We start from the raw sequence: 17,724 nt of genomic DNA on the forward strand, positions 1-17,724 counted from the left end.
CACATCCATCTCTCAGCTGCTCGGTACCAGGTGCAGTTTGGCTTCCATGCCACATTCCCAGCCTTTCGGATGTGCCGTGGGAGCAGAGGTGATGCTGGAAGTGGCTGTCACACTCTGGTCACCCCATCTCAGTGCCACCACAGCCAGCAGGGCTGGTGGCTTCATCCCGAAGTGTCACATTCGGGGGGCAGCATCAGCAGCTCCGAGGTGAGCAGGTCTGAGCACAGAGAGGAGCTGGGGGGACCAGGGGAGCTGATTGAAGGGAGCCCCTGTGCACAGCCATGAGCCCAGCACTGACTGGCACAGGGGTGACACAGACAAGTGCACATCCAGTAGTGAGAAGCAGCTGTGGAAAAACTCCGTAACAGCAGTGGCTGAGATTCCTCCTGGATTTGGTCCAGGGCCTTGAAGGGAGATTGTGACACCTCCTGGTCCCTGCTGCTGCCCCAAGTGATCACAGCAGCACGGTGTGAGCCCAGCACTGCCAGGCTTTCTCACCCAACAAAAAATGGGAGCAGTGGGAGTCCATCTCCTCAGCAGAATTCCTTCCGAGACCTGCAATGCCTCTGTGCAGCTCCTAACATGGCTGTGTTGCTCCAATGAGATAGAGCAATTACTGGTACCCACCCTGCTCCTGATTCCATCCCAGTTTTGGTTCCTTCCTGTGTTTGAGTGCTGAGGTTACCAGGTGTAGCAGCAGCTCCAGCTGTCAAGTTCATCATCCTTGGTCACCCAACCCTTTAACAGTACTCATTGTGACTGAGCACACGAGATTCTTCCAGATTCTTCAACAGCAGAAACACCAGGAAATGGAACCTGCAGCCAGGGTTGGGGCACCAGGTACCAAGAGATTGCCTCGTGCCAAGCAGGAGGGTTACTGGTCAAAGCAGTGAAGGGGAAGATCCCCAGAGAAGCAAACATCTCCAAGAAGCAGTGGTGGAAAACAGTTCATGGTCTGAGCTCCAGCTTCAGGTTTAGCCCAGGCACTCTTGTTCCTGCTGGACTGGCCAGAGCTGATGGCTGAGGTCGCAGTGAAAAGCACAGCTGAGGGGGGAGGCACTGCAGCTCTGACAGTCTGTGCTGAGCCTGCAGCTCAGGGGGGTATTCCCAGAACCTCAGCCCTTTCTTTCAGTAGGCATCATTCCCAAAGTCAGGCCTCATTCAGGGAACCTTCCCCACCCACCCCACATACCCCAAGCTTTGCACGTTCCTCAGAGTGGCCCAAGTCCCAGGAAATGGTGGCACAGTCCTTATTTCAGAACCAGCATGGCCTCTGTGCCATCCTGCCTCGTCAGGTGCAGGCCGTGGGTGAGGTAGTACTCCCGCCGCAGGAAGGCGTAGAAGTAATCCGAGACCAGCAGGATCTGTGGAGGGACATGGTCACACACATCAGTGGTGCTTCAGAGCAGGGACTGAAGAGGCACACACAGTGCTGGTGCCAGACCCTGTCAGGGGTTTAGCAGCTCATGGTGCTGGAGGAGCCACTGTGACCTTGGGAACACCTTGTCCATCCCCTTGCCATGTTAAGCCAAGGGAGACTCCATACAGTAGCTCCCCAAACTGGCCAAAATGTCCCACAGTGGCAGGTCCAGCTGTGCCACAGCTGCACAGACATCTCAGTTGCACCCACAGGACTCCTTCTGTCCAAGTGCTGTCCCAGAATCACAGGGTCATTTTAGCTGGAAAAGACCTCTGAGATCAGAGTCCAACCTTTGACTGTGATCCTCCACCATGTCACCCAGCCCAGAGCACTGAGTGCCACATCCAGGCATTCCCTCAACACCTCCAGGGTGGCACTCCACCACCTCCCTGGGCAGCCTCTTCCAATGCCCGACCATGTGGAGAAATTCCTCTTCATGTCCAACCTGAACCTCCCCTGGCACAGGTTGAGGCCATTTCCTCTCATCCTGTCCCTGTTCCCTGGGAGACCAGGTGGAGAGCAGGGGAAAGAGAAACAGGGCTGCAAACTGCTGAGGTTGGGGAGAAAGTGTGAAGGAGAACAGACCCAGGGAGAGAGAAACAGTCATGATCTATCTGCTTGCTTTGCTGAACTGCTGACAGGTTCAGTCAGTGAAGGTGATTTTACCTTTAACTAAGCTTCTCTGCAGGTATCTAAATGGGAAAAGAGAGAGCTGAGGTGGGTGGGGATGAGGGCCAGGTCCTTTCTCACAAGGAAATCAGACAAGAGGCTTTTGCTGTCTGCATTTACACAGAGCACAAGACCTTGCAGGATCTGCTATGACTTTCTCTGGTAGGAAATAAAATCCTCTGAGAATATCATTATAATCCTAAATAAAGTTTTACTATTCCTTTCATTCCATAGCAGGACACATAATGAACCATTTCCAGCTTCCTATCAGCCCCTCTTGCAGAATCCCTATTCTCCTTCATACCCTGTGCAGTCTCCTTTGGTTTCACCACATGAGTGTTTCCCCCATCAATCAAGGGTAAGAACAGGTGATTTTCTGCCCCTGGTCAAAGTGCTCCCCTGGCTTAGAAGAAGCAGACAAGCATAAATGGCTGAGGCACATTCAAAATAAAGGCAACTTTAACATGAAATGAATGTTCTGCACACCCACACATCAAACTGCCCCAGGGCTCAGGTACATGACAAGCAGCACAGAGAAGAGGAAGGACTTACAAAAGGTTGTAACACCTGTGTACACTAAGTTCCACCTTTCAAGGGTGCTAAGCTCTGCTTTCCCTAAGGCCAGTGGAAGCCACGTATCCAGAACGGCCCCAGGAGAGGCAGGGATGGCAAGTCCTGGTATCACTGGGACCCTGCATGTGCTGCCATGTCTCAGACAACCTCAGCCATGTGCTTGTGCATGGGCAGGTCTCATTTGTTTGTTTTCTGGCCCCTGAAGTTTTTCCATTTCCCCTCTTAGCTCCATTCTCCATTCACTTGTGCTTGGTCCTGCCATACTGAGATGCTTTTCCTTGGCCATCAGCAACAGAGCACAGAACCTGCAGACAGCCAGGTTGGATTGTTAAACTCAAATATCACAAGAACTCTTTCCTACTGGTGTGCCAGGGGTTGAGGAACAGGGAGAATCCAGGGGGAGAGTCAGGAAGCTGCTAGGCAGGACCACACAGCAGGCAGAGAGGATTCACTGCTGCTGACAGGCCACCCCATCCAGCAGCCTGCCCACAATGCAGCTTCATTTGCCTCACTCTACTGACCTGCCCTATGTTGAAAGTCAACGTGATGGCATAATAAAAATTGGAGTTGGCACTTCCTGCATAAATCCATAGATGCCACAGAACAGGGAACAGGAAGGAGCAGAAAATGAGCACACATGACAGGATGATGTTCCGGAGGACTGTAAAAGAAAACCAGCTGTTAAAATAATGTTTTACTGAGCAGTCATGGTCACACAACCAGCAATGGTATTTAGGGTGTGTGCAGGGGGTGAGAGGCACTTGCCAAGACATACTTCCCTCCAATAACCTTCCACAGGCTGCTTTAGTAGCTCCCTGGATAGTGGTTATAAGAAATCCACTGTATTTCCCTTCAAAATAAATCCTTCTGCCTTTGTTGCAGTGTGAAATCCCCATGTGTAGCTCTTTCCTTCTAGGTCCTGCTTCCAAACACTCCTCCTTGGATGACTCTGGCTTTTTGGTATCTACACCACAGTAAACCAGAAGCCTGCAAAGGGGCCTTGCCAGCAGCATCCCAATTTGGAGAGCAGAGCACTTTAATCCCTTGTCTCACCAAGCCAATGACAAAGGAAAAAATGAATCTGTACGTTATAGGAAAAGAGACTTTCTTGGGAGGTGGCAAGGAAATGAAAGCACTATAAAAGGAAGAAACTCATACAGGCCAAATGCACCAACAGCCACAAGACATTGGGAGGTGCAAGAATCCAGCAGGAATGTGTCAGGTGGACAAAAACCAAGCACAACTTTGTCTAGAAGAGCTGGGAACTACCAGGCCAGGAAAGGTTTTGTTTTCTGTGAAGTGCTTATGCCTGTCCTTTGGCAGCAGTGCTGCAACCCACCCTGACACATGTGCTGCTGTGCTTGGCTGCAGCTCAGCTCATGCCCATGACTCTGCAGCTGAGGACAGCAGTTGAGGGCAGATGATGTTTTGAGAGCACTGTCACATCCAAACCTCTTCCCATCTATTTTAAACCCCTTGCTCAGTAGGTCTGTTCATCCACTGCAGGGTGGGACCATGTGACACGTGACTGTGCAACTGAACTATACTGAGCAAGGACTTTCACAATTCATCACCTGCTACAGCTGTGATGTGCTCAGGGCCAGCCTGGGGATTCCTGCCCAGTTTGATCACAGCTGCTTTGGCCTCAGCTCTCCTGAGTCTGAAACCCACAGGGCAGATGGTCTCCAGATCTCCAAGAGATCTCCTGACTCCTGATTATGTCTCCTACAACAGGCAGGTGAGCTGTCCATGAACACTTTTGGACTGGCTTGGAGAAGGCTACAGTGAAAGGCCTGGATAACTTGACAGTGTTGATCAAAGCAGTTGGTTTAAGCAAGAAACATCAGGAAAAACACAACACTTTCAAATCTCTCAATGGAAGCAGGTTCTATAGACTGAGCATCCAAAGGAAGCTTTCTGGTGATTTGAAGAGCTAAGAGGGTCTTTTTGAAGCACTTAAGAAAGACTGGACACTTGCTTGGAGTAATTCAGTTACTTTTACTCTAAGCAAACAAGCAGATGGAAAACAAAGCACAACTGCAAGACCCAGCACTTTAAGGCTGGAGGACTCACAAATTGCAGGAGCACTGTTCAAATTACAGAGCCTTAAATGGGACTGAAGCATCTGGAAGGTGCAGGACTGCAAGAGGTTCTTATAAAAAAGACAATCCTCAGAACAAGTTGAAGAGAGGGGGAAGTTAAGGTACAAATGAAAATTCCCTCCTTGACGAATTTCAACCCAAGTCCTAAAGACATTTGGGGACTGTATCACCAGACCAAAAAAAACCTCCAAAATTCTAAACACCCTATGGAGACCAGGACAGCCTATGAACTTGGGTCTGGTTTGGTTTAGTGGTGACCATTTAATTATTTGGCAGGCCATTTTCCATTCTGGATAAATAATAATCAAGCACAAAGGACTTACATCTGTAAAGGTGGCTCCAGACTGGAAGGAAGGCCATGTACAGTGCAATGTCTCCCACAGTGGGATAGGACTTGAAGATAGAAATGATGGCGAGCTGCACAAACATGAAGAACATGGGGTGTTCCCTGCAAGGGAAAACAAACAAAGGCTAAGGGGATGAGGCAGGGCCTCTTAGAAGCTTCCACTGCATAACTTAAGACTAAAAAAAAAAAAAAAAAAAAGTAGCAGAAAAACACATTCTTACGTGTTAAGTTCCTCTATACTTACTTTAACTTTATTGCCAAGGGAATGGTGTAGAAGAACACATTGATTTGAAACACACATACGAAGAAAAGACTGAAGTGTTCAAACATCTCTGCAAAGAAGTACCAGAAAAGGCCAATATTGGGTGTCAGGTCTGGAACAGAAAGGCTGAAATTTGAAAAGAAAGTCACAGTAAATTTTTAAATTGTTGTTATTTGCTGCCCTGATCTGTTGCATAGTTAATCATTGTGTGTACCTGGATCTAGGACTTAAATTGTAAATCCATGAAATAGAAACCAAATGGATGAAAATGTGGAGAGCAGGATTAAATTCTGCTGAGAAATCCTTCCTGATGTCCCAGCAGGATTTAAACCATTCTCAAGCAGACATTTTTCTAGAGAGGAATATTTCAGTCATGGTACCTCAACAATTAAATCAATTTCCAATCACTCAGTGGAAAACAGGTCCTGTAGTTAATTTTTGCTATTATTTACATAACAGAAGTTAGAGCTGGCTAATGGTTGCTCTCCTCCACAAAGTTTTTTTTTTTTTTTTATTGCATTGCCAGTAAATCACAGACCCCACACTTCCTGGGTCAAACACAAACCTGTGTGTAATGGGCAAGCCACAATCTGGGTGGAGAGGGTGGGGCCAGACAGAAAACCATCAGTAAGAATCCTTATACTTACATAAACCCATAAACAGAGGGGATAAAATCCCAGGAGTTGAGCAGGAAGAAGGAGAGGCAGATGATCACCACCAGGCTGCACAGATACAGGGATGCATACTGCATGGTGTAGAGCCAGAAACTTTTGCTTTTCAGTTTGATAGGTATGAACTGACGCTGAAAGAGAAACAGAAGCACCTGATCAGGTGGAGAGCCACATAAAGTGTGAGTGTCCAGAATATCATTCTAAATTGATGAAAGAAAACAGCTACCATTGGCACTATGGCATTTGAAGGAGCAGCTTTCAAGCACAATTTGCCTGCTGCTCTTCACTCTGGCCAATTAAGTCCCACACACTGCACATACTCCCAGAACTGTGTTTGAAAAGATGGTAGCAAAGCTGGTCATTTCTGCTTGCAGTGAGCCCCTTGTGTGAGTATACAGGCAGGGTAAGATTGACACACCCCTCCTGAGCTGCACTGGCACCTCAGAGGTTTGCACTGACCCCACTGCACAGGGTGAGTGAAAGCCCTGCCCCACAACCCCACACTGTGCTACCTCCACTTGTGGCCACTCCTGCTCTGCTGAAATCAGGGAAAGAGAACATCCATGAGTTCCTTCCTCAGACAAAGTCCTGCCACTGCCACATGTCCTTGTCACAAGTCAATGGAATGTGACAGGGATATCTCACTCCAGACAGGCCCCCTACATTTGCAGACAGGGGCCAACACCTTTGGGAATCACTCAGCATTCTGCAGCTCCAGGACAGTGATGTGGCTTTTCCATTCAGCCCTGGGGTTTGCAGTGGCAGAAGATGTGCAGAGAACCTGCCCTGACTGCTGTGGGCTCTGGGTTTTCTCAGTTGGAGTGGGTTTAATGACACTTGCTGGGACAATGTAAGCAACACTACCAAAAATTTTGGCAGGACAGACTGAAAAGAGCAGGAGAAAAGTGATTCTGTACAAAGAATAAAGGAAAGTTCATTTACAAATTTAGATAAAAGGACACACACTGGCATGATTGCCTATAAATGTTGCAAATTAGGCAATCACACATGAAAGCACTTATTGTTTGTGAATTCAAAGTACAATGCTTGCACTTCACTCCAAATTTACTTTGACTGAAATCAGAAGAGAACAAATGAGACCAAAATATTAAAGATATAAATTCTCCTAAAATAATCAAACTGAAAAAGTAACACTGACTCTGCAGTTCTTCTCTTGCAAAGACTAATAATAATAAAATTCCAAAAACAAAGTAAGAGACACTCATGTCAGATAGTCAGAGAAAGAAAATTAATGAGAACTGACTCCCATTCTGTTTGGAAGCTCAGAGATTTGAGAACAGGCTAGTTAAGTAAAAATGAGCTACAAAAATCACCACCAGAAGCAACAAAAAAGCAGTGGTGAAAGGCACAGCAGCAGCATTTCAAAATTACAAAAATTTCAAATAAAACACATTATCACAAAGTGATCTGTGAAGTGAGTTGAGCCTCTGCTGGCATCACAGCCTCACCTTGCTGCTATAGAAGAATAAAATTAGCAAGAGCAGTCCTGGTGGGATTCAGGGTCTTGTTAATGGAGAGGAGAAAGAACAATCAGCTTCTTTCAGAACATGCCTTCTGCCATCCAGCCCCAACTCAGCACTTTCAAACTTCTCTGGGTCTGAGCCCCTCACTGCTACTCACACAACACAAAGAACAGCACTTATTTTGGGCAAGCTAAACACCACCCAGTTCTGCAGACTTCCTGCTCCCTTCTCTCTCCAAACACAGGCACTCCCATTCAGGGTTCAAGCTTGCCATGGCTTGAGGAGAGTAACTTTCTGGAACTCTGCACTTGTCTGACTCCTCTCCCCAGCACTGTCCCTGCACAGCTACAGGAAGACAACAGGTAGCAAGAGTTAGAAATCACCTACCTGTAGAAGGTAAAGCAGTGCTGGAGCAAACAGTGTGAGAGGATAAAGTGACTGGTATGTTGCTAAGGCCAGGAACACAGCACTGAGGAAGGCACTACCTGCAAAACAAAAAGAGTTGATAAAGTACTTTTAGTATAAACAGCTAGACAGGAAGTCCAAATGGGAAGAAACTAATAACCCTCTGCAGAGGATTCACAAATTTCAGGACACCACTTAAAGGAGCTTTTAGCAGAATGTATCCTGCATCCTCTTGTTAATGACATTTTGAATGGAGAATGACTCATTCCAGAAGAAAGAACCACTGGGTGGTTTATATCTCCTGTCATTCACACACGGAAAGAGATTCATATAATTCAGTCTATAGAAAGCCCATGGCTGCTGTTAATGCATGGGAATGCATTCACTTAAGTAATATCTGTAAGAGCTGCCATACTGGGCTTGCTGGATAACCCCATCACCAGAATGTGCTGCAGCCTCAGCAAAGCTGTGTGCAAGAGAGCAAAGTCTGCAGCTGAAGGAGTGGAATGGCATTAGCTCTGCTTTACTGATACCAAAGCTGAGGCATAGAAAGGACTGGCATAGCTTTCCCAAGTTATCTTATAAATATGAATGTCTTTATTTGAAGTGTCTCAGTGTTGAGCACTGACACTTTTCAACTACCAGTAACAGAAATAATGTCCAAAAGATCTCAGGTTAAACAATAAAAATACAAGCACTCAGTGCAGCAGACTGGTTACAGTTACAGCCTTGATGGAAGTCCTCTGTAAAAATACAGCTCAGCAGCAAGAGCCCTGACTGAGTGCATTGAACCAGCTGTCACCCTGCTGACAGCAAGCACTCAGAGCTCCTCTCTGCTCCTCTGAAAGGGAAAATACAGGCTTACTGGTGATGAGCCCTTCCTCTCTTCAACTACACTCTCCTGACAGAAACCTCCCTATCCTGTATTTTATCCAGCATTCTGTTCTGCACAGATCTAAATAAGTGATTCCCAGAAATCACAGCCATAACCTGATATCCTCTTTACTCACTTAAACCCCAGACTGCCACACTCCCTGAGTGTGGCAAACCACGAGACAGCCACAGTTCTGTCTACAACCAAACTGTTGGTTTCAGGGCATCAGTGAACAGTCAAAAGTCAATTTAACTAAACAGACTCCACCTGCTTGCTATTGCAAATGCTTTTAAATTAAAACAATTCCTGACTCAATTAGCCAAAAATTATAGGAAAGCTTTCTTTTGGAAACACTGATAAAAACTATTTATATCAGCTTTTGTTTTTACAGTGCCTGGGTCTAGAGACAAAAGATCAGACTCACCTTTCATCTGATCCAGCAGAGAACTACTTAAAACTTAGGTGACTATTACAAATCATATAGGCTAAAAGATTTTAGCACTGGGGTGTCATAAAAGAAACAGAAAGCTGGCATTCTGCACAAAATGAATTAAACAGTGATTCTGACAAAATTCGTACCACTGGGCTGGTTTGTGTCTCTGGTTACCGCTTTTGCTTCCCCAGAGTTCAATTAATTCATTTAAAACAATGCTTACAACTGTCAGTGAAAGTCAAATAACAGCTCCAGGCAAATGCTTGCTTTTGAATGAAAGTTCAAGGATAAGCTTTGAAAAGAAATTGTGTATAACACTTCAGTGCATATTCACATACAAAAGAAGAGCATCAGAGCTCAACATTCTGCAACACACAGACATATTTCTTCCTGGACAGGAAAGTATTTAAAGCCAACCAGGAAAAGCAGTCAGTTTTCAGAGTAAAATCTCAGGTACACTGAGGTGAAAGTAAGTTTTCAATTGACTATAAAGTCTCTTGATCTCACAAATTCAGGTAGAATTTTGACCTTGTTCCACTCCTATTTGTGCCATGTTCCACTGAGATCTTTGTAGCAAACATATCTGTAAAGTTCCTCCTGGATTTATTTGTTGCTGTATTTCTAATCTTTCTAAAAAGTCATAAAGAACCCTTTTTTCTTCACTGTGTTACCTTTTATTGTAGCTAAAATGAAGAATGCAATGACAGAGTTGTTGATGGCGCAGGTGGACTTTGCCACACAAGACATCACAGTGTAGGGGTTTAACAGGTAGCTGAAAAAGAGCAAAGCTCAGGTTACACTCAAAGGAGCATCTAATTAAAGAGATGTTCAAAGAAAAAAACAAAAATCAAACAAACCCACATTTTGCCTTTTCTTTTTGTTTATTTATATTTGATGGGCTCCTCTCATCAGCAAATTAATTCAGCTGAACAAGTTCTACAACCTGAAGCAAAAACCAGAGCTCTGGATTGCTGACTTGGACACAGGGGCCACAGGGAGCCTACTACAGAAATGAGACTTTGGGAAGATGTCCAAAATGCAAGTTCTGACCTAGATGATGACTACCAAAAATGCTCCTTGCTTTGCAGGAGCAATGCACATTAACTCAGTCTAGGATTACTGGGCCCAAACAAACCTTTTTCTGCTATTCACACCTCCTACTTCTGAAGAAGAAGAAAACATGATGGAAACAAATCTGAGATATAAGCAGAGTTTCCCACAACCCAACCAGTCTCACCACAGCACAATCTGATCACAAATCCAGCCAGCTATGCAAGACTGGCACATTTTAATAGGAATTACAGAAAAACTCTTTAATGACTTTACATTCCAGAATTCAGTTACACTTTAGTTAGCAAGGATGTCAGCTCCTTTTGGAAATAAGAATTAGAATAATCTCATTTAAATAGGTTCAGAGCAAAGAAAAAGTTTGGTGGATTACCAGTACAGTAAGTATTATAATGTACAGGTCAGCCTTGTCAATAACTAAATTAGTCATCAGAATTACTAGATAGAGCTGATGATTCTCTCTATATTTTCCTATTTCTCTGAGCCCCAGTCTGCCTTTTTCAGTGTTTCCAGAAGGCAGCCTGTGGCAGGACAGTTACAATTTAATGCCAACTTCACTGTGGCAATGTGCAAAACAGTCTTTAATTTACCCACTTTACCCTTCTGACCACAGGGAATGTGCCATTTAAAAAATTCATATGAAAATAAGAAAAAATGGCAATTTATCTAATGGAGAACTCTCTTCAATACAGAACAATTTGGATAAATTCTTTGTGTCAGAATATCAATTAAAAAATTTGTAACTGTAGGCACCTTGCTTGTATATTAGTTAGTTGAAGCATTTTGAAATTCAAAAAATGTTTAGTATACAGAAGAACACCAAGACGTGAAATTAATAAAATGATGACATGAAAACATTCTTTACCTATTATAATTTGGAATATTCAAAGTTGTAATATTCAGCACACATTCAGGTATTTTGTCCAGCTGCTGAAAAATTCTAACTTTTCTAAAATTACACCATTTACAAGGCACAGGATCAATTTTGATAACATTATCATATAGGCAAAATAAATGTTGTGCTGGCACAACATTCCTGTTATCCAGATAATGGCCCTATGCTTCTGAGCCCATCTCAAAGGGCCTGAGGGAATTTACTTGTTGGCAACAAGCACACATAAATGCATTTCACTTTCAAACTGAGTATTTAGGGCCAATGGGGAATTCAGAATTTCTGCAGGAAAGAAACCCAACTTTTGACAGTTTTTGAAGGCCCAAATGAGACAAATAAACCCCAAAGGGAGCTGAGGGACCAAAGCAGCCCACTGCTGCCTACAGGAGCAATACTTACAATAGTGCTACCTTGAGGGGGATGTAGTGCATCTCCATGGGTGTCTGGATGAGTTCAGCCACATCTGGTGCATATTTGTCCAGTTCTATCAGGAGTTTCTGCTTTTTAAACTGAACAAGAGAGAGTGATCAAAGACTGCCAGAAGAGGAAAGTCATTATTCTGTACTATTGTGTAATTCTATTTCATATTACTCAGCCAGTTGCCTGGGATTTCTATTACCATGGAGCATATTCAAGCCCCTGGTGTGAGCTAAAACTTATGTGAGGAGTTGTAGAGAATAAAAAACCCCTATCTTTTCCCAAATACTTAACAACTGAAGTGAGAGTCAGGAGGAAGCAGATAATTACTACTTGTTTAAACTTCCTTAATTACCTGTGACTACATCTTGACACAGCTACCAGTGAATTCATCACTAGAGTCCAATACTCAATCCTCCTAACACCTCCCCAGATCTCTAATGAAAAGCTAACTTTATAAATTCACTGTTCAACACACAAGCCCCTGAAAACACTAACCCTATACATATGCAGTCCTTATTGTTATAAAGATGGAGACTTCTATGACAAATCTCTCTTTAATCTCTTTTGTTTTACAAGGCTGTCTATGGAGACAAAAGAGAAATCTGAAATATGAACTGACTGTTATGGTGAGACAGGACAGCAGTAAATTCTCCACAACCAAAGTAACTCACATGTGGAATTCTTATGTGCTTGCAGCTCTATCCTGGATTTTTTCCTTAACCTCAAAGTCAGAGGACAAAGAAGAAGCACATAGCTGAGTGGGAGACCACAGAGATGCTGTAGAAAATGTAGTCCTCCCTGCTGATTTTGATACTTAATCCCTGCCCCTCTGGAAGTACAAAGAACACAGCACTGCTTACACAAAATGTTCTTTCAGAACTGGGAGGAATCACTCACCGCCAAATACATTTCCTTATAATTTGAAGGGAATAAGCAGTATTTGATGTCAGACTTTCACCACTCACAAGAGTGATCTATGTCACTTCAGAACTGCTGGAAGGTTTTACTCCCTCCTTTACAGATTTCTAGTCTGTGTATTATCTCATGCTGTGTGCAAAGAAACCCTCTCCAAGGTAAAACACCCAGGCTGTAGAAGATTGTACACTCCTGTGATCACCACTCAGTGTGTAGCCACAGCCAAATTTAAAATGCTTCACTTGTATACCACATTCAGTCCTGTTTGTTTATCATTAATGTATGACCAGATTTACTGCCACAAGGACTTGACACCACATCCTCTGGCACATCTTTTCTTTGGCCCAAGATAATTATATTTGCAGGGAGAAAAAGACCAGCAACACTGGGAAGTCAGCTTACCACAACTTTGTTGAAGTCCTGGATTGCCAAATAAAGGGCAACTGCAGTTAGCACATCAGTTATCTAAAAAAGCAAGGGACAGATTGATTGTAAGCAAAATAAACAAATGGAGAAAAATACACTGGTCAGCATTTGACAGGAGCTCTCATTTGAGCAAAACACAATCTTTAAAAATCCTGAAAGGCTGATTTGTACAGTGCTTTCAGACACCACCACTTGAATCACACATTGCCTTGAAGACATGAGCTGCATCAAAAATTATATATTCACAAAACAAGAGAATGGGGAATTAAGAGGAAAGAAATTGTTCATGGAGAGCAGCACATGAGGGTAAGAGTACTGTTGTAAGGGTAACAGTACTGGTGTAATGAGAGCACAGCAACCCTGAGGTAGTGCCCAGCTGGTTAAACCCACTGGCACTAGGGCAGCAGGACAGGGCACACAGCTGCTGCCTCTGCACAAGCCCTGCCTGGCAGGGACCTGGGCACAGAGGCTCCACTGGCTGCTACGTGCAGCCAGCTACAGCATTCTGTCCTTCTGAACTGTGCAGAAGAACTCTGGGAACAATTTACCAGAGACATTTGGGGGATGAACCCATTGATGCTCCTTGCAGGTCTGGGGTTTGGCAGACAGAAACAGCAGTGTAGGCATTAGCCCAGGGGGACAAAGTGTCTTGTTAACTAGAAGAGATAACTTTTCAAATTTGAAATAAAATGACACCTTCCTATCCCTGTGGGATACTTAAATGAGTACCTAAGCAAGAACTCCTAAAAAAGAAGGAATATTTATAAGAAGGAAGAAGCCTGAATGTGAGTTTGTGCAGGCAAAGCTGCTTTTCTAATTGACTGTGAGCTCAGCAAGAATTTGAGCTACAGGGAGGCTGAAGGACTCAAAAGAAAGTCACACTCAGTGTTTCCCTGAATGGGACCTTTAAGGAGAAGCTTACCATGAACACCAGTTCAGCATATTCAATCAGGAAGTGAAAGAGATAGATTATCAGTGGGGTCTGAAAGAGAGCAAAAGGGAAATCCATATCAAATACTGTCCAGACAAAAACCTGGTGATTTGATGAGACAAACTACAAGAGTTGAGCAGTTCCACAGGACACTGCCAAAGGTAATTTTCTTTGGCCTATTCTATAACCCAGGTATTTCAGAGCAAAGTGATTATCAAAGCACACTTACTGGTCTTTTTCCTTGCAAAGTCCTCAATGCACTTTATAAAAAAGACACCATCAACTCTGAAAATTGCATTCTACTCCAACTTTTCAATTCTACTACATTAGTGGTATTCTTACAATAGAAAGCATACAAACACCAGTCTTAGAAAGTAATTTTTTTTCTAGAAAATCTATTTCTCAGGTCTGCAAGCACATTTGAAATATTTCCAACATTGCTGGCTCCCCTGCTGTTTAGATGTGTCTTTTGTAATGCAAAAAGAAGAAAGCATGTTAAAAACATAAAGCAGTAGGGTTATAATCCTGCCATTCTCTTACTCCTAGAGTTTTTCCCTTCTCAGGTAAGAGGAAAAGCATGTTCCTGAATTATTCCCATAAAAACTCAGTCTGGAAGTACTATATTTACATGCTGCAAATTCAATCTTCACTGTGAGAAAATAAATTTCTTTTTAAAAACTTTAAAAATAATGTGATGGTCTAAATAAGCATGTGGAAATATTTCACAGTCTGGTAGAAATTCTGTCTGAAGAAGTAGAGTTTATTGAAAAGAACCCAGTTTTCAGAGGATACCAAGTACCTGCTTCACCCCAGGCAGCACTACTGGATTTCCTCATGCTGGTCACTCATAACCACTGCTCAGACAAACCACACAGCTTCAGGTTCTCTGCAGTCTTTGGGATGAAATAGGCCCCCAGCAGCCAAACTAAGACCCCTGCCATTGGAATATCACATTCAAAACCAAGAATGCAAACCAACCTCATGAAAAATATCTCCAGAGTATGGCGAGACCCCTAAATCCAGCAGAGCCAATCCTTCGACCACTGAAACAGACAAAACACCTGCATTAGAACCCTCTAATGTGGGAAGGGAGAGATCTCATCACATGCATGCTATCTCCTCCTTTTGAGTCACCTGTTTAGTGATATATGGCATCTATGGTGGAGAAATACTGAATTCCAAGAGGACAACCACAACATAATACAGAATTTCAACTGTTTTGCCTTATTAGATGTGGAGAGGCCTCAAATGTCCAAAATCACAAGGGAAGAACATAAACAAACACATATTGCCAGGCACAGCTAAAAGCTTTACCTCTCATTGAAACTACATGACATTTTATAGCTTTAATTCAGCTCCTTTGTGCTCATGGAGTTACAGCTTGCCCTGCAAAGCATGTGTGGGCTTTTCCACAGAATCTCCACCCTCCTGAGCACAGAGGTTCCCTGGGACTGAGCAGTGTGCAGTGAGAGGAGCTAAGGGAAATGAGCCCATTTGTTCAGAGGGAAATGGGCAGGACACTGCAGGAAAACACATGAGGTGCTCAGTTCAGTGACATGCTGGAGAAATAGATTCTGGCTGCCACCAGCTTCCTGTATGGTGACAACACAGACTTTTCAAGATGATCCCACATTTTCCCTTTACTATCTAGATATCCACCTTGATGTGCTAAGGTGATATCTAGGCAAATTCAATATCACAGGAAGCATGTGGAGCAGAAGCCTCAGGTCAGCAAATGCCTTGTACCTTCGACTTTTATTACTTCTGGCCCCTCTTTTCCACCCCAAAGCTGCAAATGACTTTACGTGCATATACTAAAGGGACGTCTTAAAAACAAATTAATGTTCCTAACAGGCTCAGATGATACACTGGAAAGCTCTGATTACCCTGTATCTCGCTCAACCTTCAGAAGAGAATGTGAATCGCTGCTAAGGTGTGGGACACGAGCTGACCAAGGGCAGTGACCTGGGGCGATGCCACTCTCACGGAGCCAGTGCAGGGACGGCGGGCCCGGCCGAGGCGATGGAGCCACACGCGCCCTTTGTGTCCGTGTGGGACAGCACCGCGTCCCGGCCCGCGGAGAACCGCGAGCTGTGCCTCAGCCCCGCGGCCCTCCCGCCCCCGCAGCCGCCGAGCCCCGGCTCCCACCGGCTCCTCCCGGGCACAGCTGCTCCTTGTGCAGCTCTGCTTCGGGCCCGGCACCGCTCCAGCCCGGCCATGCCCGGGCTCCTCCGCGCCGCCCCCGCGGGGCTCGGCCCGGCCAGCGGCGCCTCGGCTCGGGCTCGCCGGGCCTCACCTCGCTTCCAGGCGTTTAGCGGGGACGCCACCTCGACCCGCTCGGCGATGAAGTTGGCGAGGCTGGAGCGGTAGAGCGCGGCGCGCACCGTCACGGCCGCCAGCACCACCAGTACGAAGGGGGCCGCCATCCCGGCGCGCGCTCCGCCGCTACCGCCGGCTGTAGTTCCCGGGCGGTGCCGGGGAACACGCCGCCAATGAACCCGCCCGCCCAGGCGGACTACATATCCCAGCGGCCCTCGCGCCGCCGTCTCCCGGCACAACTCGGAACTACGGTGGCCGTGGAGAGACTAAGTTAGCAGGAGCGCGGTTAGGGCGGCCAAGTGAGGGTCCCGCTCAGTCCCCCGAGCTGTCCTGTTCGGGTCGCCCTTGCCCAGGGCGGCCACACGGGACAGCCCCTCCTCAGCCGGAGGACAGGGATGGCTATGTCCTCGAGCAGCATCGCGCTCCCCGCGGCCATCCCTCCCTCTTGTGGATCCGAGGTGGCTCTGGATGGCGGCTGTGCCCAGCCGGGCACGGGGAGCGCCGGTGGCTTCTGAGCTGTTTGGAATTCCCCTCAGACAGTTCTTTATTTTCCAGGTATTTCACAGACGCCCGCGGTATCTGCTCCCGTGTTTGCAGTGGCTCTGGTGAGGGACTGAGTGCTCGTGGCCGTGTTTGGTTCCAGAAGGCTTTTGGCAGACTCAGGTTCTCAGTCTGTGGTTCCAACAGCCCCAGAGCTTAGGAGCTATGGGGAGACTTTCACTCACCTGCCTTTCCAGCAAGGACTTTCCTGCTCTTCTCCAACAACTGTACCTCCATCCCCATCCCTGGGCACGTGCTCAGCCTGTTCACACAATCTCACACAAAAATAGCCTTTACCACACTTTGTCTGAATAGAGGCAAGTGGAAGGAAGATGTGATAATCTAAAAAACTGAGCGACAGTGAAAACACATTTCATGTGGTATGTAAGACAGCAATTTTTCATGTAATTAAAACTAGGATTTGCTGAGTGTCCTGGGGTTGCTATTGAAAAGAGCTGGATAATGTCCAAGTCAACATTTATGTTGTATTTATGCAGCCTCAGAGCTGTAGAGTTGCACCCACCTGCAGCAATGGAGAAAGGCTGAATTCCTCTGGGACATGTCCCCAAAGGCCCAGGTGACCCAGCATGTACTGTCCCCCCGACTGGAGAGACTGCTGGGGTTAGGTGGTCAGTCACATAAACTTTCTGGACCATGGCTGCCTGGAACACGAATTCCTTCATGCTACAAAACCACCTTCAGATGGTTCCTGGACTGTTTCCTGCTGTGCCCACTCCCACCCTGGGGTTCAGATGCCTCCTCTGCAGGGCTTCCCCTCAAGTGTGGTCTCATCCACTGCCCCAGGACAACACATCTGGTCCTGAGGCCACAGGGAGAGCTTCAGTGCTCAGCCTGTTCTGTGGCAGCTCCTCTGCTCTCAGGCATGAAGGTGTGGGTTGTGCTGGTAAAGCTGCTCTGTGAGTCTGGCTCTGGCTGGCCCTGGGACTTGATGGCTCCAGGACATCCTCTGATAA

The 17,724-nt window shown here is 45.7% G+C and overlaps 2 protein-coding genes across 2 annotated transcripts in view; both read right to left on the reverse strand.

The window, feature by feature from the left end:
- NDRG3 (NDRG family member 3) overlaps positions 1 to 17,724 on the reverse strand; it is a 378,731-nt gene that overhangs the window by 338,658 nt on the left and 22,349 nt on the right. The gene's annotated exons all lie outside the window — the stretch shown is intronic.
- Positions 111 to 16,349, reverse strand: PIGU (phosphatidylinositol glycan anchor biosynthesis class U). Its single transcript, XM_079322017.1, has 12 exons — positions 16,188 to 16,349; positions 14,870 to 14,934; positions 13,883 to 13,942; positions 12,937 to 12,999; positions 11,599 to 11,708; positions 9,911 to 10,011; positions 7,915 to 8,012; positions 6,020 to 6,174; positions 5,355 to 5,498; positions 5,088 to 5,212; positions 3,184 to 3,323; positions 111 to 1,364 (listed from the first exon to the last, which is right to left on the reverse strand). The coding sequence occupies exons 1-12, from the start codon at positions 16,315 to 16,317 to the stop codon at positions 1,251 to 1,253; spliced, it is 1,305 nt and encodes a 434-aa protein (XP_079178143.1). The 5' UTR covers positions 16,318 to 16,349; the 3' UTR covers positions 111 to 1,250.

The sequence above is a fragment of the Erithacus rubecula genome (assembly GCF_903797595.1).
Source record: "Erithacus rubecula genome assembly, chromosome: 18".
Taxonomy (NCBI): Eukaryota; Metazoa; Chordata; class Aves; order Passeriformes; family Muscicapidae; genus Erithacus; species Erithacus rubecula.